Source organism: Onychomys torridus, chromosome 3, assembly GCF_903995425.1.
Source record: "Onychomys torridus chromosome 3, mOncTor1.1, whole genome shotgun sequence".
NCBI classification, from domain to species: Eukaryota; Metazoa; Chordata; class Mammalia; order Rodentia; family Cricetidae; genus Onychomys; species Onychomys torridus.
The window spans coordinates 109922179-109948690 of NC_050445.1; the positions used below are offsets into that span (position 1 = coordinate 109922179).

Sequence of the window (26512 nt, forward strand, 5' to 3'; positions counted from 1 at the left end):
GTCGAGAAAGAAGGCATGCTAGCAGATCCCACACCCGAGGAGCAAGGGGTCAAGGTTCCCAGATGGCTCCTAGAAGCAGCTGTGATCACATCCCTAAGCCTCGGATACAGTAGCAGGCCAGGCTCCTGATTCCCCCAGGAGATGGAGGGTGGGGTCGTGCTCACCCACAGGTGGAATGCATATGGTATCCAAGCCATCGTCACTTCCGCTGTCTTTTCAACAGGGCGCTTCATGATCTTCAAGCTGCTCTGCAGGCATGGACACAGCTGTGGGCCCAGCTCAGGAAGAGGAGACTATGAGCTGCCCACCCTCCCCACAATCCCAACAGGTCAACTTGGGTGTAAACTCTGGGGCTGAATCCTTGAGAAAATCTCTAACAACTTTCATTAGCATATATTAACATATAGTCATATACGACCTGTTGGATTTTGCAGACATTCCATTCAGATTTACCATGTATTTTGTCCATATTTACCCCATTTTTCTCTCTTGCACTCACTCCACCCCCCACATTCCCTTTTCTTGCTGAACCCATTCCTTATCCCCAATAATGCCCTTTCCACTTTCACATTATATGTGTTTGCATCCACATGTGTATGTGTGGTACATGCATGCCTGTGTGTATGTATGCATGCATATGTGCATGTGTGTTTATGTTGCATGTGTATGTGTGTGTTACGTGAGTATGCATATGTTGTTGCACACATGCGTGTGTGTGTGTGTGTGTGTGTGTGTGTGTGTGTGTGTGTGAGAGAGAGAGAGAGAGAGAGAGAGACAGAGACAGAGAGAGAGAGACAGAGAGAGAGAGATGCAGGTCTCATATATGAGAGGAAATGTGACATTTGTCTTTCTGGGTCTGGTTTATTTCATTTTACATAGTGATTTCCAGGTCCATCCACTTTCCTGTGAGTGACATAATTTTGTTCTTTGTGGCCAAGTAAACGCCATTGTGTGAACACACCATATTTCCTTTATTCAGTCATCTGTTGACAGGCAGCTAGGCCGGTTTCATATCTGGCCACTGGCTGACTTGGCCAGTGGGTGGACTTGGGTATGCAGAAGTCTCTGTGATAAGCTGACTCGGATTCCTTTGGGTAAGTTCCCAGGAGGGGTGATGTCTGGTTCGCGTGGTAGCCTGTTTCTTCATATGTCAAATATGTGGACAGTAAAGCCCACCTTAAAGATTCCTGGGGTGTTTCTCAAGACGGACCCCTGCAGAGCTTGTCCCTTGATCCTTGCTGGTCAATTGAATGAGAAGCAAACAGCACCCCTAGTGGAGACTCTGGAGAAGTGTGGGACCTGCAACTTCTGTGCTCTTTTGAGTCAGGATCTTACACAGTAGCTCAGGCAAGCCTTGAACTCACCACCCTCTGTCTCCACTTTCGGAGAACAGGGGTGGCAGGTGTACACCCCCACAACTGTGGCTGAAGCTCTGAACCCACCATGCAGCCCCTTATAAACAGGTGTACACCCCCACAACTGAGGCTGCTCTCCTGATGAGGCGGGGGGGGGGGGGGGGGGTGGGGGTGGTGGTGGTGGCCTGAGTCCCTGTCACACCCAGGGGACAGTTCTGAATCAACTGCAGTGCCCATCACCGTAAACAGTAGAGATGTGCATAAATGCCTTTATTGATCCAAAAGGTCTTAACAGCTCCTGCCTGTGAAGAACTTGCTGTGTGAGGTAATTACTGCCCCTTCGTTCTGACGTGGTTCCTGAAAGCTGTCCTGCATTCAGGAGGCCATAGGATGGCACATCTGTGATCTGGCAAGGCTCTCTAGGGTCACTTCGGATTGTCCTGGGCAGGAATGCATCTCTCTCTCTAGGCAGCCGTGCAACAGAAATAAAAACATCTTGTGCTTTTCCAGTGATTTGGGGCATGCTCCGATGATTCCAGGGTAGAGAGCTTGCTTTCAAGACACAGGTCTGGAAATCTGAGCCCCCAACTCTGAGAGAGCAGGTGCCCATGGGACTGAGGGGGAGTCACACCTAGAGCTTATGGTGGCTGCCCCACTGGCCCACGCAAGGCTACTCCCCTGCAGCACCCCCTCCCCCCATATTCCTTCCAGTCCCCTGGAGTCCAGTGACAAAAACATGCTTGGTGTGTTCCGATGGGAAGTAGAATCCAGTCCCAGGAAGATGACCTCGGTCATATTTTAGGGTGGAAGGGGCTCCCTGGTTCAGCAGACATCAAGCTGACCTTGAGGAAGACAATGGCCTCACTCCCTCACCTGTGAATTAGGAGTCATTTCCTGTCCTTACAGGTGGTGTGGGAGCAGCAGGGCTCTGAGACAGGTCTCCTGGAGGTAGCCCCTCTCCATACTTTGGCTAGAGGCCCTGCAGAGCCAGAAAATAGGGCACCCCAAAGCCCTGGACTCCAGGGACCTCAGGCAGGGGGAGATGGTTCCCACTGATTATGGTCCTGGCAGCCCCAGCCCAGCTCTGCCTGGGAGTTTTGCCTTCCTTGAGGTGCCTAAGGAAAGAAGGGATCCTAGAAGACACAGAGACTGTCGGGAGAGCCAGGGCGGCAGGAGCTGAAACTCGTTCTCTGCAATTTTGCTCTTTAAATTTCTGCTGCTGCTGTTTTCCCTGTGAAAGCACTTCCTCGGCAGAGAGTGCTGGCCGCTGCTGTCTTTGTCCTCAGTCTCTTCCTCGGGCTAAATATATCCCAGCTTGTTCGAACACAGCCTCAGTGTAAAAAGCAGATGGTGGTGACTGGGCATCCTCCCATCATCCCAGGGGTGAAGCTGGTCACCTTCGCACACCCGTGTGCATATGAAGGCTGATGTACTAACTGGGGACCAGCTGAGGTTAGGGTACTGGCTGGAGGATGCAGTCTGAGGACACATGATTTCTCTTCCTGGCTTGGGCTTCATTGTGTGGGTCCCACATCCATGCACCGGGGGCCAGTGGCCACCACCAAGCTGCATGCCAGAGCCAATAAATAAGCCTAGAGATCCATGTGGCTCTGGGACCATCCACAGGACATTAGTGGGGAAGTCCTCTCCACCCCATCCTTTAACTCTGGGCCCCCACCTCCTCCACCCCTCAGAATCCCTTCCCATGAACCACATCCACTTCATTTTCCAGAGCACGGGAGAGAACGAGGTGGCAAGCAGCCAGTCATTGAGGCTCACAGGAGCAAATGACTGGAAATGGGCTGATGTTTGCTTTTCTTTTTCTTTTCTTTCTTTTTTTTTTTGAACTGAGGATTGAACCCAGGGCCTTGCGCTTGCTGGGCAAGCGCTCTACCACTGAGCTAAATCCCCAACCCTGTTTTTCTTTTTAAAAAGATTTATTTGTTTATTATGTATACAGTGTTCTGTCTGCATGTGTCACTGCAGACCAGAAGAGGGCACCAGATCTCATTACAGATGGTTGTGAGCCACCATGTGTTTGCTGGGAATTGAACTAAAGAACTCTGGAAGAGCAGCCGGTGCTCTTGACTTCTGGCCATCTCTCTAGCTCCTGACGTTTGCTTTTCGGGGGAACTCTAAGCTAGGATCTGTCCCCATGGGAGACCCTGTTCAGATTTTGATGGGGAAAGACCACCAAGACATATAATAAAAATGACCAAACCAAACCAAACCCCTCAAAGAACAAGCAGACCAACAGAGGGAACACCTAATAATATTCCCCAAGATACGTGGAAGAACAAACGGCATGTGTGCACACCAACTGTACCCCAGAAGCTTGCTCCGACAGGCATGACTGCTGACCCAATCCCCAAGGCAGGCTTTTTTCCATACTTTACTCCTGTCTTTTAGCATTTGAACTCCATGAATTATTCTTCACTATTTAAAATTACAATGAAAAAAATAATAAAGATGAGGACAAGGCCATGTGTGGAGAGTAGCCGCATGCCCCCAGCAGGAGAGTCACACTCTGACTCTGTCAGGCAAAGACAACACAGGCTGAAGCCTGGAGGCAGCAACAGATGCGGACGGACGGGGTTGGCCCTCAGCAGGCCAAAGGAAATCTAATTTGTCTTAGTTAATCAGAGGAGACCTGTGTTTCCCTAGGGACTCTGGCTCCTGATTTGACAAGGTGATCTATTAGTACCAAGCCTGAAAGGTCACCAGCTCAGAAGTGAGGCCACTGTTGGTCCTAGATGGAGCCCCAGGAGACCCTGGGAGGAAACCTTGGCGGCCCTCCTCTGGGCACAGCTGCTGTGGTATAGTTTATTTAAAAGGCTCTGTGGATTGTCTCTAAGGGAAAACATCCATTTTCTTCTCTGAGTGGGGCAGCCACTACTCAACGGCTAATCCTGGCTAAACTACCCCTTCCCAAGCCTCAGTGTCCCTCCCTACCCCTAGCATGCTGGTCTTGCCTCTTCCCTAGTCTAGAACTGAGTGGGTGAACACCCAGCTCCCACTTGGCAACTCCTGACACAGTTTGGAGACTTCTTGACACACTGGCCACAGGTCTCCAGAATGAGGCCGGTAGGACACGGTAGAGCCTTCCCCTCTAACCTCTGTCTTGCTTACTCTATTTGGAAAAGTGCCTTGAACTAACTTGTTCAAGAACCACAGTCATGGGCTGGAGAGATGGCTCAGAGGTGAAGAGCACTGACTGCTCTTCCAGAGGTCCTGAGTTCAATTCCCAGCAACCACATGGTGGCTCACAACCATCTGTAATGAGATCTGGTGCCCTCTTCTGGCCTGCAGTCACACATGCTGATACATCATTAAATAAATCTTAAAAAAAAAAAAAAAAAAAAAAAAAAAGGCCGGGCAGTGGTGGTGCACGCCTTTAATCCCAGCACTCAGGAGGCAGAACCAGGCTCTTTGTGAGTTCCAGGCCAGCCTGGGCTACAGAGTAAGTTCCAGGAAAGGCGCAAAGCTACACAGAGAAACCCTGTCTCGAAATGCCCCCCCCCAAAAAAAGAATCACAGTCACTAGGGCAGATGTGGAGAAGGCCACAGCCTTTGTGATGCCATTGCACTCAGTGCCTTGTGTGCTGCCAGGGACCACAGACAAGTGCCACATTCCACCAACTGGGTCCCGAGAGATAGGGGAACAAGGGGCGCTGGTATTTAAATACCCCCCCCCCTCCCGCCGCCATCATTTGGTGGTAAGAGAACAGACTGCCTGAAGCCAGGGTCCCTGCCTGGACCCAGGGACACATCCCCTCACCTTCACTTCCCTCCAAGCCTCCTGAGAGCTGGCTCGGGCCACAGCAGCCTCTGCCAGGGCTGGGGCACTCCTTGGGTGCTCCACTCTCTTTGGGGTTCTCAAGCCTCCTGAGGGCAGATCTGCACTGAGGCCACTTCAATAGTCCCCCAGGGCTACTGGCTTTGGCTCCTCTCTGGGGGTGGGGGTAGATTCAGTTCTAGGTGCCTCACTGCCTCCTTCACCTTGTCCAAGGGAGTCAGAGCGCTGGCAACATCAGCAGACACTGGTCATGAGACACATCACACCCACAACCCAAAATGAAGCATGCATCCATCCACCCATCAGGTCGAGGCTGGGGGAGCTCAGGGATGGAATGGAGCAGCCGGGAGCAGGATCCTCAGCTGCAGCTCCACTCTGAATTCGTCTTCTGCTGAGGTTGGCAAACGTTCAGGGACAGAAGCTCACACTTGCGTGGGACTTGTCAGCAAACGTGACTTTGCTAGCCTGAGGACGCCTGTAACCTTTCCTTCTCTTAACTTTGGCCCGTGCAACATGCACAAACAGGAAGCCTCTTCTTTTGTGTTTGCGGGGGAAAAGACACACCTGACTTCAATTTAAGGCCCTGACGTCAAACCCTCACACAATAGTGTCTGAAGTTCAGGAACGGCAGTGGGCCCTTTGACACAGACTGTAAAGGGATGCACCATGTTCCGGAAGCTTCTGGGTCCATAAAGACCGAAACATCCTCTTACCTTGAAAGTTGATGCAGATTCTGGATTGGCAAGAACCAGAGGTGAGATCAGAACCATGCCAGAGAAGTGGGTCGGTCTCTCTGCAGCCGCGAGGATGGAGATGGCACCACCCTGCAAGGCAAAGTGCACAGAGTGGCACCGGCTTCTAACCGGCGTGACCCCAACCCCATGCTGGCCAAGAACCCCAGCGGGGACCTGGAGCAGGCTCCATCCACTGGCACATTGCTCCTTCCTTCCTCCTTTTCCTTCCTGTTTCTTCTTCTCTTCCACTCCCTTGCTCCTTCCCTCCCTTCCTTCTCTTCCTTTTTCTCTATCCCTCCTTCCCTCCTTCCTCTCTTTTCTTCTCTCTCCCTATCCCTTACCCCTTCTCTTTACTTTATTATTATTATTATTATTATTATTATTATTATTATTATTATTATTATCGAGACAGGGTCTTATTCTCTAGCCCAGGACAGCCAGAGGTTCATGACAATCCTCCTGCCTCAGCCTCCTGAGTGCTGAGATTACAGGAGTGAGCCACTGCACCTGGCTCTGTGGGGTTTGTGTTGCACAGTTCTCTTCCCTGGGTTTTTCAAGGGCAAACATTTCAGACAGACACAAAGAAGGTTCCTGCTTGTGGGTCACAAACGGAACAACACATTGCTTTCTAGTCTCAAGCCCAAAGCTAGCAGACCCACAATTCATCTATTCAGACAAACTTCAAATGAGTTATTTCCTTTTTTTTCAGGGGAGAATCCAATTATAGTAATGAGTGTGTGTGTGTGTGTGTGTGTGTGTGTGTGTGTGTGTGTGTGTTCAGTAATGATTCCAAAATTCAAGTTTCCAGTACTGAGTGAATGTGGATGGTGCAGGATGAGGAGGCAGCAGAGGTGGTCAGTCTCGTCTGTTTGAAGCCCCGAGGAAACTGACAGCCAGACGTGCAATCTCCAACATTTACAGGGGCCGGCAGGCAAGCGATGGTAGACAGAGCCAGGCAGTGAGGAGGTGCCCTGCAGAGCAGTCCCCTGGGTCTAAGCGGCTCTCAGCCCTCTGCTGCTAACCAGCTAGCTTTCCTGCCTGGAAGGAATGGCCTGGAGGATGCTGGGGGCAGGGGGAAATCTGAGATTAAACTTGGTTGGTTCTTGGAGCTAGGAGATCTCAACAGGAAAGGGTCTCAAACTGCTTTCGGGAATGCTTCATGGGATGTTCCCACTCACTACTATCCCTCCAGCCTGAGGGATGGATTCCAGGACCCCGTTCAATCCCCAAGTGCTGGAGTGCAGGGGTCTCCACAGGCAGAGTGGAAAGGACATTCCATCCAGGCAGCGGCCAGAGGCGGGAGAGCAGGGGGTCAGGTGGCCTTCTGGGGACCAGGCTTGCTTTGAACTTCTCTCTTTGTGGCCTGCTTACCATGGAGTGGCCCAGGAGGAAGACGGGGGCCCCAGGGTAGTCCTTCTGAACGGCGTCCACATGCTGCAGCACATCTCTGACAAAAACCTGGAAGTCCGAGACCACCATCCTCTCGCCCTCGCTCTGCCCATGGCCAACTGGAAAGGAACAGCAGGGGAGTTTTAGTGTCGCCCTCCAACACCACATGTGCATCCCATTTAACCGTGTCCTCTCCTGTAGACACAGACAGCGTAAGGAGCTTGCCTCATAGTGCACAGCTAGGAGCACCACCCTTGGAGGCAGTTTTGGTTTTGTCTTGTTTTTTTTTTTTTTTTGGGGGGGGGGGTTCGAGACAGGGTTTCTCTCTGTAGCTTTAGAGCCTGACCTGGAACTCGCTCTATAAACCAGGCTGGCCTCGAACTTACAGAGATCCACCTGCCTCTGCCTCCCGAGTGCTGGGATTAAAGGCGTGCGCCACCACTGTGGAGGCCCTTGGAGGCAGTTTTTCAAGGAAGAAGGGGGGACAGGAGGCATATACAGAATAAGCCTTAAGGGGGCTCAGCTATTTTCCTGCGTCCCCAGCTCCTTGGCCCTTAGAGCTGTGTCTCGCTGGTGGCCTTTGGCCAGGTGTGTTCTGTCTCCTGTCTGTGGCATCAGGAGATCACACATCAAATCAAACAAGATGGTTAAGGGTGCTTGACAAGGACCTCAACACAGCAGCAATAAAACTAGGCCCCAACCTCTCCCTTTTGGGCTTGTCAATCTGTTCCCTATCCGGGCAGCTCATCTCCCCTTTCTCCTCTGCTTAGGGTCATTGCACTCCCCCCTCCACCCCGCCCTGGTTGTGAAGGGCATCAGTTGCTATAGAAACAGTTGCTGGCAGCATTGGGAAAAGTTTGGAAACTGTAAGATGGACCAGCTTACAGAGAAGGCGCCAGCACAGGAGGCCGTGGCCGTGCCAGGCTGCCAGGAGCTGGCAGTATTGCTCACAGAGCCTGGGCTACCTCTTCAAAGGGACTTGGCAACTGGGGAGCAAAACCACCCTTTCCACAGCACAAGTGGGGAGAGGCTAGCAAGCCTAGAACCAACTGACTTTCCAGACCCAAACTCAGACCCCTATTTGCCGCTGAGGTCCCTGGCCTCCCAGCTACATTTCTATCAGTGTGCCTGGACAGCAGCCTTACCACCTTCAGAGGAAAGCCTCCAAGTTTCATGCCTGTCTAGGGTGTCCCCCTTGTGAAATGTATTACATTTTCAGTAGATGTGTGTCACAGAAACTGCACCACACCAACCATTTCTAACCAGCTCGCTGGCGCTGAGGGTGTTGGTGGCATTTTGAGTCTACTATCTACCACCAGGTCATCACCATCTTCCCAGTGGCCTTTGCATAGTCTCCATCCTTCCTTCCTCCCGTGCTTAAGTTCTAATGCTAAGAGTGGTCCTGTGTTTGCAGATGAGGACTTTAAAAGGTGATTCAAATTAAAATGATGTGACCTGGTGTGGCTGATGTCCTCATTGGAAGAGAAAATGTGGATGTTGACACACAGAGGGACAGCCATGACAGCGAGCTGAGGAGGAAGGCCCAGGGGAGCCCACACCTTCTTCACCTTGAATTTCTAGCAGCATGGAAAAAGGAGTGCTTTTTTTTTTTTTTTTTACAAAGATTTTTATTTTTAAGAATTATTTGTGTGTGTGTGTGTGTGTGTGTGTAGTGTACATTTGCATACAAGTGCCCTTGGACTTCAGAAGAGGTTATCAGATCACCTCAGAGTTGGAGTTACAGGCAGTTGTGAGCCACCCAATATGGGTGCTGGAGACTAAACCTAGGTCCTCTGCAAGAGCAGCCAGTGTTCTCAGTCAATAAGCTACCTCTCCTTGGTTTTTATTTTGAGGCAGACTCACCAAATCGCTGGCCTTGAACCTACTCTGTAGCCTAAGCAGTCCTCGAACGTGTGATGTTCCCACCTTGACCTCCCAAGCAGCTGGAAGCAGAGGCATGAACCTCCGAGTCCAGTCTTTGCTGTGTTTCCATGTCCATTCCTTAGGTAATGCACCCCATTGATTCATTTTTAAGGCAAACAGTGGCCCTTCAAAAGATCAGTCTCATGATTCATAAATTAAAGCCGCATAAAGCTGTGAACATGGAGCGGGGTTCCTCCCAGCCCCACCTTCTTCTGCCCATCCCCCCATCTTCCCCTAAATTTTAGCGTTTCTGCCTCTTTGCAAACCTCTGCGGACGTGAGCCTGGTCTAAAGCCTTGTCCTACTCTGGGGCAGCATGAGGAGCCCACCTGCAGCTCCCTGCAGGAAGTCGGCCTTGAGATCAAGCCCCTACCCAACCTTTTCCTCAACCTTTCTGTCAAATGTCAAAGCTCAAATGTATAAAAACTTGGGAAGAATATTTCCATAAATATCCACATTCCTACAATCTTTACCCAAAAGTCATTGCCATTTTACTTCCTGCCTGTATACATGCGATGATTAACACTAATGTCAATTTGGCAGAATCTAGAATCACTTTGGAGAGGGGCCTCCTGTGTGGCTGTCGGGAGTTGTCTTGGTTCCATTCATTGAGGTGGGAAGACCCATCTTAACTGTGGGTGAGATGTTCCCTGGGCATGGGATTCTGGACTGAATTAAATGGAGGAAGCAAGCTGGGCAGCTGACGACGGTGTCCACTGCTCTCAGCGTCTGGCTGCAGATGGGACGCGGCCAGCTCTTCAGCTTCCTGCTCCCTTTCCTTCCCCACCATGAGGAACTGTAACCTGGAACTGGGAGCCCACAGAAAGCCTTTCTTCCTCACGTTGATTTATCACAACAACAGGAAAAGAAGCTGAGGCAAAAACTTTAAGTGAAGGACAGTTGAGTCATCCAAAATTAAGTCACAGATTTTAACAGCTGGGAAATCTGGATAATGACATCAACACCCCTGACCTTCAGACATGGCCTCGAGCCCTGAGGTTTTCCATCTTTGACCTATTGGGGTTGGTATTCCTTTCACGGGAACTCACCCAGCTCAGCAGTGTCTACGTAAGTGCGGCATTCTCTAGGGTACAGTCAACAACTCCGAGTCCTAACACCCACTTCTCAGTCGTGCTAGCAGAAGGCCCAGGAGCAACTTCTCTCACACCCTGGACTGGGATGCTGCCCTGACTTGACAGTTCCCGTTCCATTTGAATCCAGCCTATTTCTCCATTTTATTTGTTTTCAGTGGTGAGGGATGAACCCAGGAGGGCATTGCTCTCCCACAGCTCCACGCCTCAGTGCCCCACTTATTTCAAAGATTGGTGGGATATGTGCACATGAATTTCGGGTGCCTGAAGAGGTTAGAGGCATCGGGTTCCCTGGACCTCAGTCACGGGCAGTTGTGAGCTGTCTGACATGGGTGCTGGGAACTGAACCCAGGTCTTCTGCAAGAAGCTGCCTCTCCAGCCCTCCAGCACCCCCGACCCCCCTTTAAAATGCTTTTAAACATTTAAATTTATCATTACTTTTTATTTTGTACACATGAGTATTTGCCTGCATGTATATCTGTGCACCAAGTAAGTGCCTGGTGCCAGTGGAGGCCAGAAGAGGGCATCAGATTCCTGGAACCGTGGTTACCAATGGTTGTGAGCCACCATGTGGGTGCTGGGAACAGAATCCAGGTCCTCATCAAGAGTAGCCAGTGTTCTTCACAACTGAGCCATCTCCCCACACTTCCCTCACTGATTAAAAGAATTTTTTTAGGGCTGGAGGGATGGCTCAGAGGTTAAGAGCACCAACTGCTCTTCCAGGGGTCCTGAGTTCAATTCCCAGTATGCACATGGCGGCTCATAACCATCTGTAATGAGATCTGACTCCCTCTTCTGGTCTGTGGGTGTACATGCAGGCAGAACACTGTATACATAATAAATAAACAAATCTAAAACTGCTACCCCTCTCATAGCCCCCAATTTCTTTAAAAAAAAAAAAATTCTTTTTAAGGCAGTCCTCACTAAGATGCCCAGGCTGGAGTTGAACTCAGTCCTCCTGCTTTATCCCACCCTCCATCCCCACCCCAGTAGTTGGGACTGCAAGCCTGTACCACCACACTCAGTGTGTACACTGCTTCCAGATTTCTACTCAGTTCCCCTGATGAGTTCATGAGCTACCCTGTCATTGACCCTTACTGGTATCTTATCTCTGCCCTGTTACCCAGCAGAGCTCACATCCCACAACCCTCTAAATCATTCATCTCCAAATAAGGCTGGCTTTAGCTTTGTGCCTCCACCCAGCCCATCTTCCCCTACCCCTTGCTTATTGGACATCAGCCTCCACATGACTCGAAGGGTTGTTCTAGGCTACCCACGCCTGTCCCCGCCTTTCCCTGACCAGCTTCAGAGTGGGGGCTCCTGTGCTCTCATCTCTTCCTTTGTTTCAGAACACAGCCCTCATGTTCCAGCCCAGCATTCCTGACCCTGCCGAAGGCTCTCACTGGCCCTGTGGCCTGCTAGCCAGCACATTCCAAGCCACCTCTCCACAGTTCTGAGACATGTCCACACTTTCCTGCCCCCGCCCCTCTGATCAGGCAACCCATTGGTCTTGTCATCCAGGCCAGAGCTTGAGCCCTTCAAGGCTGTATTTGCTGGAACCCTTCTTAAGGGGAAGGAACACACACTGTCTACCTATCCATTGCTCAGGGTCTGCACCGGCCTGGCAGAGGACAGGTGTGTGATGGACATTCAAAGTACTGTAGGATGAGTCGCCCTTGCCAGAGAGACTCGCTGGTGTGTTTCCCTAACTGACCTGTAACAGGATCCTCTGAGCAGCAGCCTCTGAACGGCTGCAATGAGAACTCCTGGCTAGGAGTGTAGCTCTAAGCTGCAGCCATCCTCCAGGATCCCACGTGCAACCACCACACCCAGCTCGACCCTGCTTGCCATTTTCATTTTTCATTTCTGTATTTGCAGGCTTTGCTTATCCTGGAGGGCTTGGCCCTGCCCCTTCCAGGACTGGCTGTTACTGTTGCTTGTGAGCTAGCCTTTAAAATGCACCAGCCTGCAGGAAACCACACCCACAGCCACCACCCTTATCAGGTCCTTACTTGGGGATCTCCTTCCTGTAATCGTCTGTAGGCAAAGCGTCAGTTAGGGACAGCCCCACACCTGGCAGCCTTGAAGTTATCCCACCCAGCCCATCTGAACCCTGCTCACCCTGGCCCAGCCCTTTCTGTGGAAGCCACAGAGGGAGCTCCCTGTGGCTTCTCCTTGCTCCCTCTGCCTCTTGGTTTCCTGTGGGACCCTACATAGCACACGCCCGTGTTAGGTCTGTGTGCTGGGATTCCGAACTCCTTTCCATATGCCTGTGTGCAAAAAAAGTTCACCAGCTCAGGACATAACCAGAAAGCCAATCATCCTGTTAGTGCCAGAGTAGGAAGACACATTGCCTTATCTCCGTCTACTCAGAGAGCCAATTCTACCTAGCATCCAATTTCTCCCAGAAGGAAAACCTGGTAAAGACAGCCTCAGCGTGGGAAGGAAGACCCGACCTCCACAGAAGCACCTGAGATGTGTTGGGGAGTCTAGGATTCACAGATTTCTTAAAGTTCATGCTACTCAATCCTTGTAAATTTGTATGTCAGGGATCCTTACATTTGGCAGCTGAGAAAACTGACCTGGGAGGCTCAGTATGGAGCTGCAGCTATTGGTTGGCAGAAACCTGGGAGCAGGCCTTGGTCTCCCAAGCTCAGGTCTCTACTGTCACAGCTCAGGGCCAAACCAGGCAGGAAGTAAGAAACTGGGAGATGGGCAGCACTGAGGATGGAACAGGACCTTGCACGTGCTAGGCACGGATTAGACCACTGCCTTTTGTTTTTTTCATTTTCATTCTCAAAATGAAAATTTACTCCATTGCCCAGGTGACCTTGAACTTTCTGTCCTCTTGCCTCAGCTCCTGAGGAGCTGGCACTACTAGCCTGTACCACTAGCCAGGTTCCTCCTCCTCCTCCCCTTTCTCCTCCTCCTCTTCCTCTTCCTCCTCCTCCTCCTCCTCAATAACAAAGTCTCTCTTAGCAGTAAAAATCTGCTGTGGAAGCACACTGATGGCCCAGTCTCCAGTCATGGGGCAGTACCTGGAACTGTGCAGGTAGCCAGAGGCTACATCACTCAAGGGAGCTGGCCAGTCACCTCGTGCAGGGCCAGTCCACTACCATGTGGTCTTGCTCTCTAGAGCCTGCAGATGTGCAGACTGGGAATACCCTGTAAGCTTTTGTACATTTCCGTGGGTCACCATGAGGGCAGAGGGGATGAGCAGAGACGGCCCCTGGAACAAGCTATAGCAAATGACAACAGAGACTCACTGTACACCCGATAATGATGAGCTCTGGGGCACTGAGCTGCTGGCCAAGTGCCCCTGGGGCGTGTATGGGACCTTGAGGACAGGGTATCAGAGCTTTCAGATGTCTGACTGAGCTGGAGGACCATTTGGTGGGAGGAGGGTGAGGAAGAGTATTATGGGAAAGGGTGGATCACTGACCTCCACCATGAGAGGTGGAGAGATGACAGATAGGAAAGATGGGGGAGAAGGAAGACAAGAGGCCAGACATACCTGAAATTACTGAAATTCCTGTGTGAGGCCTCCCTGGGTTTGGGAGACTACCCAGATCTCACTCTGGAGTTGGCTGTTTGACTTGGTGGTTGCTCTGACTCTTTTCCCCAAAACCAACATTGACCTTGCCTTGCTTATACAAGCCAGAACAGAGACAGTGTGTGTGTGTGTGTGTGTGTGTGTGTGTGTGTGTGTGTGTGTGTGTGTTTGGTGGAAAATGTAGGTATTCTAGTAGGCTCTCCCACCTCCCGAGGCAAGGCTGGAGCAAGGAGAAGGGTCCCTAGGTGTCAGAATACCTACCTTACTTAAAATCCACTGTCTTCACAGTGAAGGCCTCATCCGCTGTCTCTAGGGCTCTGCAGTGGACCTACCTCCTTTCCCTGACACAGCTCCTCTGCCAGGCATCTGCACGAACCAGTGTCTCCTCATCTCTCACCTCTGTTCTTCTAAAGGGTCCCACTGGACCTCGGCAAAGTGGCCTGTCTCCATCTGCCACCAAAGCCAGTGCCACGGACAGATGGAAGGGCTGATGGAGGAACAGGCTCTGGGTTTGGCCTTGTCCCAACTGGACAACTCAGAATGGAGAGAGCCATGTGCCACGGGCTCCCTTACCAGGCTGTCATGTCTGTGTGCTTCACCCAGGCCCAGGCCTCCTGTCTGGGTTTATTGTGATGAAGTCCACAGGGCTGGGGTAACACTATAACTAGCTGGCCTTGGCTTCCAGAGACCATCTGGTTGTCAAGATGACAGGCATTTCCTGCCCCTACAGTCTGCATTCCCAGACGTCCCACAAGAATAGCAGCCACCAGAGGATGGGATGCTGCAGGACATAAGACCAAGCCAGCGAACTGGTCTTGAGAACTTCAAGGGGGACCTAGGAGAGATGGGTGTGGGAGCCTTGACGCCTTCAACCCCAAAGGACAGTGAAGTCCTTTGTCTATGAATATTACAGTGTTTGAGGAGCACAGGGAAGACTTGAGTGTGTCCCTGCTTCTAAATCTAAGGGTTGCCACAGACTCCTGAGTGTCCCAGGGACGTACCCACTCCACAAATGCAGGGTATCTTGTAAACCTGATGTCTAACCTGGCACTTCGCCCCCACCCTGAGATATTCATCCAAGGGAACTTCCTGGGCATTGGCTTCCAGGACTGAGAATACCTCGCAGGCTGCAGTTGTCCCTGGGGCATTTAGACAGCACAGCAAAATCATTACTAGACGACAGTCAGGAAAGATAAAGGAAAGATGCACAGGGAAAATCTCAGAAACAAACCATAAGCAGGTAAAAAGCCATCAGAGAGAACTGCAGGTGTTGTTCACCACGTTAGAGAAGCTAAAGCTTGTGGCTCAGACCCACTCCTCTGAGGAAGCTTGGAACAGAAGGCAAAGGAGCCAGCCGTGAACCTCTGGTCACTTCCTATATTCGTCTGTTTTCTGTTATGAAAACCGAGGGTTTGTGTCATCTCATAGCTTAGAATCCACTATGAAGGGAAGTCAGAGAGGGAACTCAAGGCAGGAACTGAAGCAGAGGCCATGGAGAAGCACTGCTTTCTAGCTTGCTCAGCCTGCTTTCTTATATAGTCCTGGACCATCTGCCCAGGAGTGGTACCATCCACAACAGGCTGGACCTTCCCAAATCACCACCAAGAAAATGCCCCACAGACTCGCCTTATGGTTCAATCTGATAGAGGCAAGATCTCAGTTGAGCTTCTCACTTCCCAGATGACCAAAGCTTACATCAAGTTGACAAAATAAATAAATAAATAAATAAATAAATAAATAAATAAATAAATAAATAAATAAAATAAATCCAGAATACTTCCTTGTCTGTAAATGGGGAGATGTCTACATATGTCATAGAGTCACCAGGGAACAAGGCATGGTGGTACACACCTGTGCTCCCAGTTCTGAGGCTAGCCTGGGCTCCATATAAACAGATACAGTCTGTGAAGCAGTAAGGGAAAGTGCCCAGCCTGGCTGGCATAGAGCAGGTCTCCAACATTGACAGCTTTTGGCCCCTTCACACTGCTTCCATTCATGAGTCATGTTAGTGGATGGCCTTCTCCCTGGTCAATAGTCTCCTTTCTCTGGCTTGCATTTCAAACACATCAAGTATTTCCCACTTGATCAGCTCTCCAAACAGAAGAGAGCCATGGCCCCTATCTGAGTCCATGGTCACCCTAGCAGCCTTCTCAGATCCACCTATCTGCTCTGTTCCCTCACAAGAAAAGTACCCGATGGATCGCAGAACAGATCTTTGCGGGGGTTTTCCTTCATAAATAATACTAGATGAGCTGTATTGTCCATGAGATTGCAGAAATTCCTAACTAGTGCTAACGTGGCTCAAGCTTAGGATTGGTAAAACATGAATACACAAATGAGAAAATAAGAACACAGAAGCTAGACCAGGGCATGTTAGCGCACACCTTTATTCCCAGCACTGGGGAGGCAGAGGCAGATCTCTGTGAGTTCAAGGCCAGGCCAGTCTATTAGTTAGTTTCAAGCCAGCCAGGTCTACATAGTGAAATCTTGCTGTCATTAACAACAACAACAAGGACACAGCAACTGGGACTGGATATAGTGTTGAACACCTGTAATCACAGTACTTGGAAGGTGGAGACAGGAGGATTTCTATGAGTTCAAACCAGCCTGAGCTACAATGTGAGATCCTGTCTCAAACAACCAAGTAAATAAAAGTACAGAAACCCAAGTTTAACCCCTGTTGAAACTGTAGTAAATGTGGCATTGGAGAAAATATGGCAGGCTTGAATGTTCTCAACACAAAGAAATTATATTTATCTGAGGTACTAGTGTCTCTGCTCCGATTATTATGCCCTATACCCATAATCTGCACCACTATGGACAATCACTACATGCTAATAGGGAGTATTCATAGAGGATGGGGCTGGAGAGACGGTTCAGCAGTTTCAAGTGTGTACTGCTCTTAAAGAAGACCTGAGTTTGGTTCGCGGTACACACAACTGCCTGTAATTCCTGCTTCTAGAGATCTGATGGCCTCTTCTGGCCTCCAAGCTCACCTGCATTCAGACATACATAGCCACACACAGTGACACACACACACACACAATTAAACATAGGATAAATATTTAAATATATTAACAAAGAGCTTGTATTTCGTAGTGGAGCACTTGCCTTGCAGGCGTCAGGCCCTGGGTTCCATGCCCAGCATCCCAAAACACTACTTCAACTAATCCTATTAACCAAGTTCACTTTCAAAGAGGGCACATGACTTTTGGCTTCTATAAAATAATTACTTAAAAAGGGGGAGGAGGGAGGAAGATTTCACATAGCAAAGCAAATTGCTTTAGGAAGAAATGCAGATTTGATCTGGCAGTCCAGGATGGGAGACATCATAGCTTTAGCAGTTTAGTAGAACTTTCAGAAGGCCTAGGAAATGCTGGCAGCTAAACCCAGTGAAGTCAGGGCTATTACTTTTTCAGTCATAGAGACTCAAAGGACTCTCACATGAGACCAAGTGTGAGACCACAGCCAGGGCATGATGGAAAACAGAGGATTGGGATTAAGGTTAGAGGTCTCTATGGGGCCTTGGGCAGGTGACTCACAAAGCCATGTCATGGATGCTGTGAGATTAACAAGCAAGTGAATGTGAGGTGGTCATTATGGTGTATAGCTCACAGTAAAAGCTCAGTACAGTCACCACCCTCCTAAGGGTTCCTGTGAAGACGTGGGGCTCAGACAAGCCCTGCACGTTCTGCACTAAACTAAACTAAAAGTAAACTACTCCTGTCCTCCATAAGGCTGGGTAACATCCATGGCCTAGGCAGGACTCCACTGTGGGGGGAAGGAGTTCAAGTTGCCTGACCTCTGACTACTTACGATTTTAAAACCCACAGTGGGGGAAAAGCATCCATTTTCAGTGGGCTCATATAGATTGTGTATCACACACAACACCAAAGGCTCAAGAAGTTTGTTCTTAACAGTCATAGAGGTGACCCTCCCCCCACTCCCACTTTGAACTGGAGATTAAGCCTAGGACCTCAACTACTCAGGCAAGTGAGCTACTTTTGGGTTATACCCCAGATATAAAACAAACCAAACAAACCAACTGTTTTATTTTGAGACAGGGTCTCAGTTACTTGCCCAGCCTGGCCTTGAAGTCACTCTGTCGCCTAAGCAGGACTTGAGGTTGTGACTGTCCTGTTTCAGCCTCTGGAGTGCCAGGAGTACAGCTGTACAGTACCGAGTCTGGTGCTCCATGCCTCCTCCTTCCCCTTCACCCCTTCTTCCCTCCTCCCCTTCTTTTCTGTGATGCCTTGTACCCTATTACACTGAGCCACAGCCCAAGCCCCACCTCTTTTTTTTTTATAAAAGGCAACCTATTTCTTTGCCATTAGTGTGGCAAGAGAGCCGTAGAATAAATAATGGGCATGGAATACCCCCACCTTTGGGCCATCTGACCTGAAGTCCTGACGCAGGCAGATCCACAGGACTGCCTGCCTGAGCCACATCAAATGTCCCCAAGAGTGTTTTGACAGAAAATCCTGCCCACGCGCCTTCCAGCTCCAGGCATGGCCCGGTGACTGTTTTGATTTCTGACTCCAGCCTTTAATCTCAGTGCTTTATAGGAACCAGGACACATCCTGTGTGTCCTTTTTTCTTTCTGTGGTGACTTAGTACTAAGCTTTCAAAACATCAGACGTCACAGTTTCCAACTAAGTTTTCCATTAAGGTTTGGGGTGTCTTCTGACCTTCTGCAACATTCAAAAGTAGAGGTTCCAGGAGCACAGGGGGTTGGTTACCCACCAATATATGAGCCACTAAAATCAGGAACAAATCAAAATGCAAGGGGTGCCATATATTCCTTTTTACACACACACACACACACACACACACACACACACACAGAGAGAGAGAGAGAGAGAGAGAGAGAGAGAGAGAGAGAGAGAGAGAGGCAGTCATCAGAGGGCACATTCAAACAATACTACAACCAACATCCTGTCAGGTTCCAAGAGCAGGGTGTGACTCAAAATCACAGGTCAAAGGGATTAAGAGAAGGGGTTGGTATACAGAAGGCAAGAACTACGTGCCCGTGTGTGGTCATCCTTCTTGCCAGGGCAAGGGATGTTGCTTAAGCAGGCAGGTTGCTTCTCTCTCTCTGGCTGAAAAACACACAGATGGCAGAAAGACCAAGGCCACAGCTTGTCGGCCTGGAAAAGGATTTGTTTCCCTCAACAAAAGCCATTTCCTCCTCTCTGTCTGCTGATGGTCCAAGTTTCTGTCCTGGGGCACTCAGCACAGCCCGCTTCGGTCTCTCCATCCACCGACTGAGGTGCCTTTGCTGGGAGAAAACTGTGTGGCCTTGGGCTTCTCCTCACAGCATCCCAACACAAGCTCGGATTTACAACAGAGATCAAGGCAGAAATTAATTTCTTTACTAATTGACAACAGCTTGGGAAAGGTATAAAGATGCCAGAATTCAGCATATGGGCTATGGAAACACATCTCGACTTAGATTTTTTTTTTTTAAGCTGTTACAACATGCTTTATAATGTAACCAACTAAAAGGCTGTTATCGGTGCGCATTTTCAGAGTCGTGCATTCTCAGAATTTCTTATTTAGAGGATTTATTTGAAAACATCCTACACTCCACTGTATAAATAAGAGGAAACAACATGACAAAAAAGCGTCATAACTGCCATGCTTGGTGTCTAGCAGGACCAGCTCCCTTTTGTGTCGTGCTATGGGATGGCAGTTTGGAGAACAAGGGAGACAGGATCTGTAGGATGGGCAGTCGCATCCCCACGTGCCGTGCGCGTCCAGGCCTCTCTCCCGTTAGGCCTCTCTTTCATGGAATGGTGAAGCTCTGGGAAACTGTGTGGACTGGCCAGAATCACCCCCAGAAAGTTATCCCTTTGGCTCACATCTCCCAATGGGAGTGGCTCTGGCTTCTGAGCCAGCAGCAGCTGGGAGGTGGAGAGGCGTGTACCACTAGAAACTTCCAGGATGCGACACACCAAGGAATGAAGTCTGCAACAGAATAACAGGATGCTTGAAAACCCCAAGTGGGACTGGAGGCCAACGGCAACATTTACTGACTGTGAGCAATCCCAGCGGCTTTTAAAAATTCAGGAATATATTTAATTATCTATCTATCTATCTATCTATCTATCTATCTATCTATCTATCACAAACAGAACTGAATAGGGGTGTCAGAGGAACAGGCAGGCAACTTAGCATGACCCTGAGGAGACTCACATTTGCAGGGTGCTTCTTTTAAAGTGGTTTCTCGATGACGGTTATTTGTGTCAGGGGACCAGCTAGAGACTATGCTTTGAATATCTGCCCCTATGCTGTGAAGCCACTGCCTGGCAGCTACTGGACAGGCCGTAGAAAGAATATAGGATTTGCTGTGAGATGCGGGTTCCATCTGCATGGCCGCCTTTTAGCTGTGTTACTTGACACATTTCTTTGCCACTAAGATCCTTGATATTTCTTTCCACCAGTGACAACTGACATCAAGGGTGACTGTATTTGTTCAAAGGGTTAAATGAGAAAGCCCCCTCCACAGAGCACCCTGCGAACCCACCTCAGCGTTTACTTCCTGCAGGCAAGTAAACTAAGGAAGCCTGGCTGAGTACTTCTGAGTTCCGGGTGTGGTGGACATACATAATCCAAAATGCAATCTCACTGCTTGGGCCAAAGCAGGCTTTCAACGAGGTCTGGACCCAGAGCAAAGCCCAGCCTCAGGGCACCGTTTCTATGGCAACCCACCCTGTGTGCAGGCACAGGCAGAACAGGAGAGGATGGAAGGGGAGGGGTGCTTCTAACCCTTACAAGATTGGATGGGAAATGTAAACGTTTGCATATCACGTCAATGAAATCATTTTGACTTTTCGAGAGTAAGGGACAGAGACTCAGGAGCCAGGAGCTGAGAGAAGAGGCAGCCCAAGACTAGAACAAGAACAGTAGGAAGCCAGAAGCTAGCAGCCCACCAGGGCTGACAGAACCAGATGAGATGGGGGACTCTGTATGGCGGAGGTGAAGCTGAATCCAGACGGGCGATCGAATCCCCTTGACATTCCTTCTGTGGAAAACACAAACCACAGCTGTAACCATAAGCACTGTTTCTAGCATGGACACTACATACACATCTTTCCTATTTTTCTAGAAGTTACTCCAACCACTCATCCTAACACTGCGCTAGCACCCTAGGCTCCAGGCACTGCCCCACTAGGCACACATGCACGGCCGTTCGGGTATTCTGCCCTGGCTGAACCTCTTCTTGCCATTTTCAAACAACCTGCGTCCCCTCGTCCTTCCCCCACACTGTTCTCTGGGCACCTAGAGGACACAAACCTAGTGTCATCCCACCAGAGCACGATGCTGCCTCTGGTTCCATGACACCGAGTCTCACTTGACTATTCCCAGTGTATAGAAAGCACCAGGAATTAAGCCAGAGAAAATGAGGCAGCGGTCACCAGACAAGAGGTTCGCTCCAGGAGCTACGGGCCTCAAGTCCAGCCCGATTCCCCAGAGCAGACAGTCACAGAATGTTCCACCAGGTGACTGTCCCAAGACCAGAGAAAGGCTGTCCAGGTCCACTCCTATGCACACCCATCTCAGTCCGTTCCATCACGTCTCACTGAAGACTCCAGACACCACATCAGGGCTACAGCCTCTGCCCGCTCTGTGGTCCCTGAGCAGCTGAGCCAACTGAACCCAAACAAACAAGGCTTTGGTCACAACCCTGGAGCCCTGGGACCTGATCCTGAAAACCAGCTGGAGCTCTTATCTTGTAGAGACACTTGAACTCCACAGGGGAGGGGCCCTGGGTCAACCACTTTGAGTGGAGTTAAAAGTAACCCACAAGAACAGGCAGGGTGTCCTCCGTGCTTTGGAGATCAAACGCCTGGCCTCACACAGAAGCACTACTGTCCCTGACAAGTGTGAAGAGTAATGTGAGACAAATTCACACTGGGTGGGGGTCCCCAGGGCAGCAGAGTCCCTGCTTCAGTTTTCTCTGTCAGCTGGTGGTCTCCAAACCACTCCTATCAAGACGCATTCCCATCTTCTAATCCCAGAACATTCAAAAAACTAGAGGTAATGCAAACATGAAGGAGAATGCCCCAAACAGCAAGTGGAGGCTGGACCCCAGGGCCTCATAAGGGGCCATCTGTCCATATTCTCTCTCTCTCTCTCTCTCTCTCTCTCTCTCTCTCTCTCTCTCTCTCATACACACACACACACACACACACACACACACACACACACCATGGCAAATTGGACGATTAAAACTATCTTATTTTTTGGTCACCCCCCCACCCCATATTTTTCTATTTTAATATGAAGTGGCAGTTTCTCGTTAGAGTGGGGATGTGTATGTCTAACAGGGCATGAACCTGAGAGGCCATCAGCCTGCAATCAGAGCTGCTGGGTGGCTGTCACTGGAGTCCGATCATTTGTGCATTGCACTGAGGTGCAGGCTGGGGTGAGGTGTTGAGCATATGAAAATGAGCCAGCTAAGTGAATGTGAGGGGATGGGGAGGGCAGGGGAATGGCAATCAGCATCAAGAGCCCCTTAATAGAGGCAGGCTGCTGCTGCTGCTGCTGCTGCTGGCCTGGATTGAAGCTATCAAGACAATTCCCCAACTGCCACAGAGGCATGTCTGGGACAGAAAAGGCAATTATCAGGAAGAGTTTCAAGAGACATCTCTTGTGATCTCAGCCACCCCAGCAAATGCATCATCGGGCATTTGGTGGGCTGACTGCAGAAATGGCTCAGGCTTTGACTCCCCCCCCCCCCCATACACACTTCTCTGCAATGTGCTCCAGCAAGGCTAGATTGGAGCTTGCAATTTTAGCCTAAGCCAGTGGTTCTGAACCTTCCCAATGCTGTGACCTTTTAATACAGGTCCTCATGCTGTGGTGACCCCCAACCATAAATTATTTTCATTGCTACTCCCTAACTGTAATCTTGCTACTGTTATGAATCATAATATAAGTATCTGATATGCAGGATGGTCTTAGGTGACCCCCGTGAAAGGGTCATTTGATGCCCCCAAAGGGGACAGGACCCACAGGTTGAGGACCGCAGGGAATGTAGCATGTTCAAGCCTCAACTGAGAAGGACTTGAAACTCTTGTGTGGGTTCCCAAGACACTGTTATTTCCTTACAGCCATGTAAGCATGCCAGCCCGGGACCTCTCTGGTGATTACAGGTGCCCCATTGGCACTAACTACCCTGTCAGCAAACCCAGGCACCCCAGAACACAGAGCTGTCCCGCCCAGCTGCAGCTGACAACACACATGTGAGGGCCTGGCTGAGACCCCCAAATTATCCATCCAAATCCTGATACACTCACTCACTCATGGCATCGAGGGCTAGATAACTAGTCTCCAGCTACTAAACTTCAGGGGTAGCATGTTACACAGCTAACTCATTAGCTTACTGTTGCACAAATATACCATGCAACATCTCATTCTGGAGAATTTCATTCTGGAATATGACAGTCTGGCCAATAGACTATCTTCCTGTGACAGATGTCTGGGGTTTCTGATCTGCAGTGAAGCCTTTCAGAAGTCAAGTGCAAAGGACGGTACGTGACAAGTAGCAAACAGGCACTGTTGCCTACTGATATAAAATTGGTATGCCTTTTAAAAGACAAAATACCTGGATGGGATCTGGCTACCTCTCTGGAGACTGACCCTGTTACTTTCTCAGATGTTTCTGTACACACTCATACCCCTCTCTGACCTCCATGTAATTCTACTAAGTGGTCTGCTGCTGCCTTCCATAAGCAGATCTATTTTCCCCCTTAGCAATATGTCTTGGACACCTATTTATAGTCAGTTCACAATTGGGCCAGACATGGTGGTGTACACCTGTAGTCCTAGCCCTCAGGTGGTGGAGGCAGGGGGACTGCTGTGTGTTTGAGGTCAGCCAGAGCTCCACAAGAAGACCCTGTCTCAACTCCTTGTTTTGAATCATGGGGAGATGTGAGCTTGCCTTGGTATGGCCGGGTTCCTCAGCTGGTCAGCATGTGAGCCATTTCCAAAGGTTCAGTAACAGAGGAGCTCTCCAGAGCAGAAATGTCTCCATCAGTAGCTGGGGGATGTTTTGAAGGGAGCCTGACAGACATGCCTCCCCCAAATGCATGGATCAATGAACAGAGGCATCCACTCCAAACCGACTGAATATTCGTGTTTAATGGGTTTGTCTCTTGACTCCCACTTCCCTCTGGGCTCATCCTGCCTTTCTGCACCCACCTCCACCAGCCTTGGGTAGCACGGCTTATCAAGGAGAGAGCCAGCCTTGGGTAGCACGGCTTATCAAAGAGAGAGCCAGCCTTGGGTAGCACGGCTTATCAAAGAGAGAGCCAGCCTTGGGTAGCATGGCTTATCAAGGAAGACTGCTCTTTCCAGCTTTAATCTAAGAGGAATACATAACCCGTGGCTACCTTTTTCCTAGTTTGTTAAATTTTTATTAGTATTATGTATGTGTACATGACATGTTGGGGGAGGTGGGCATATGTCATGTGTGTTCAGGACAGAGGACAACTCTGTGGAACCATTTTTCTCTTTCCATTTTCACACGGGTCCCAGGGATTGAATTCAGACCTCCACAGCAAGCACCTTTACCTACTGAGCCAAAACTGACCAGCCCTGCTTCGTGTTTTAAGATTTGATGTGGAGGCCCGGAGGCTGGAGTTCCCTGTGTAGCCCGGGCTGGCCTTTGAGCTTACTGAAGTCCTTCAGCCTCCGCCTCCTGAGTGCTGGGGTCACAGGTGTGCCCCGCCATGCCTGGCTCCAGCGGCTGCTCTTGGCCTTGCTCTGTCCATGATTGATTTTTTTGTTTGTTTGTTTGTTTTGACCCAAGGCTCTTGTATTGCAAAAGGCTAGGAATTTCCACTGCCGTGTCACACAATGAACAGCACGTGCCTGTGGGAGGAAGATAAGTGAGTGGTTGTAACAGAAAGGGAAGCGCATACTCAGAAAGAGAGCCACAGAGGAGGGGAGCCAGGGAGCACATCTTCATGGCCGACCCTGGGGGCCAACTCCACATGTCTTGAAAGAGGAATCTGCCTCCATCAGATTGGCCGGTGGGGCATCGTGTCTGCGGGGCATCTTCTGGATTGCTAACTAATGGGGGAGGGTCCAGCCAGTTCCGTACCCTGGGCTGGTGGGTCTGAACTGTGTAAGGAAGGTAACTGAGCATAAGCCAGACAGAGCAAGCCAGTAAGCAACATTCCCTGATGGGCTCTGCTCCAGTTCCTACCTCGAGGTTCCTGCCTTCAGCTCCTGCCCTGGCTGCCCTCTAATGGAACATGCAAGCCGAGATAAACTCCCTAAATTGCTTTTGGTCTTCACACAGAAACTGAAAAGTACCTAGGACACAGGTCTCCTTGTGTTTTCAGGTATCACACAGAGGACAGGCGAGTCCTCTGCTCCACATCTGGATAAGGACACACGTCAGGGCAAGCCAGGGTCTGCAGGCACTGGAGATGGAGGATGCTGTCACCTCTGGTGGTTCCAGGATAGGAAAAGAGACCTGGGACCCTGAGTTCATGGAATCTGCCTGTATTTATAGAAACCACGGCAGAGCAGGCTAGTGAGCCCCAGGGACCTGCTGGGTCTGCCTCCTCAGTGCCAGCTTTAAAGGGAGGCATCACCACCGTGCCCAGCTTTTTCATATGGTTGCTGGGGCTCGGGCTCGCCAAGCAAACTTGTACTTGAGTCATCTCTTCTGCCCTCCCCAGGCTCACCCTGTGGCATTTTCCTGCACCCCAGGCCTTAGGGAAGAACTGGTTTACAGTTACCTGTAGTGCGCAACCTCAGAGAGAAAAACACAACAAAAACATCCAGGGGAGGGCCAGACCAGACCAAGACTGCATTCACAGTGCGGTGTCTCTGGGAGGGGAGAGGGTATACAGGGAAGGTTTCAGAACTCATGCATGGCTCTCCCAAGAGTGGGACAGACACTTCTTCCTCACCAACCCACTTGGTGGCCTCCCATGCCCAGGAGGGACAAGGAATGACAGGCGTATGCTATAGGGTTTCTTGTTTGTTGGTTTGTTTTTAGATAGGGTCTCATATGTAGCCATAGCTGGCCTGGAACGCCCTATGTAGACGAAGCTGGCCTCGAACTCACAGAGATCCGCCTGCCTCTGCCTCCAGTGCTGGGACTGAAGGCGTGTGTCCCATTACCACAACAGCTATGGCTGTCAACGGGCTTTTGAACGAGCTCTAAGTACTACAGCTGCTTTGGAATATATGTAGGTGGAGGCATGGCCACAGGGTGGAAGCTCTCCCCTGGGAGTGGGGGCTCAGCCACTAGGGTAGAGGCATGGACAAGCAAGTGGAGGCCTAGCCATGCAGGGAGGGTATGTCCACAATGGCAGCCCTCACCACCCTGTACTCAAGGTCACCAAGACACTAAGTCCTACTGTTGGCAGAGAAAAGGGGGTCAACTGAGAAAATTTTCAGAAAGGCATCTTAATTAAGCAGAGGGACATCACTTCTAGTTTGAAAAGCGAAGGTGACTTAACGGCCTGAACTCCTGTATGGTCTTTGGCCAAGATGGAAACAGGGGGCTGGATGCTCTCAGGTGGCTGAGCAGAGGAAGAGACTATCTCCCTGATGATGCTGTGGAGGCATGGTCCTAGGCTGGGGGACACAGGTCTTCTTAGTCTCTTTTGAATGTCTAGGGTCTATGAACACTGGCAAAGTGTCACG

At 50.2% G+C, this 26512-nt stretch overlaps 1 protein-coding gene across 2 annotated transcripts in view; it reads right to left on the minus strand.

The window, feature by feature from the left end:
- Positions 1 to 26512, minus strand: part of Mgll (monoglyceride lipase) — a 111798-nt gene that overhangs the window by 14833 nt on the left and 70453 nt on the right. For both annotated transcript variants that reach the window (XM_036181008.1, XM_036181007.1), the window contains exons 4-5: positions 7257 to 7393; positions 5865 to 5975 (exon numbers count right to left, since the gene is read on the minus strand). In XM_036181008.1, coding sequence (XP_036036901.1) covers positions 5865 to 5975; positions 7257 to 7393 — 248 coding nt within the window. The remainder of the gene's footprint in view (positions 1 to 5864; positions 5976 to 7256; positions 7394 to 26512) is intronic.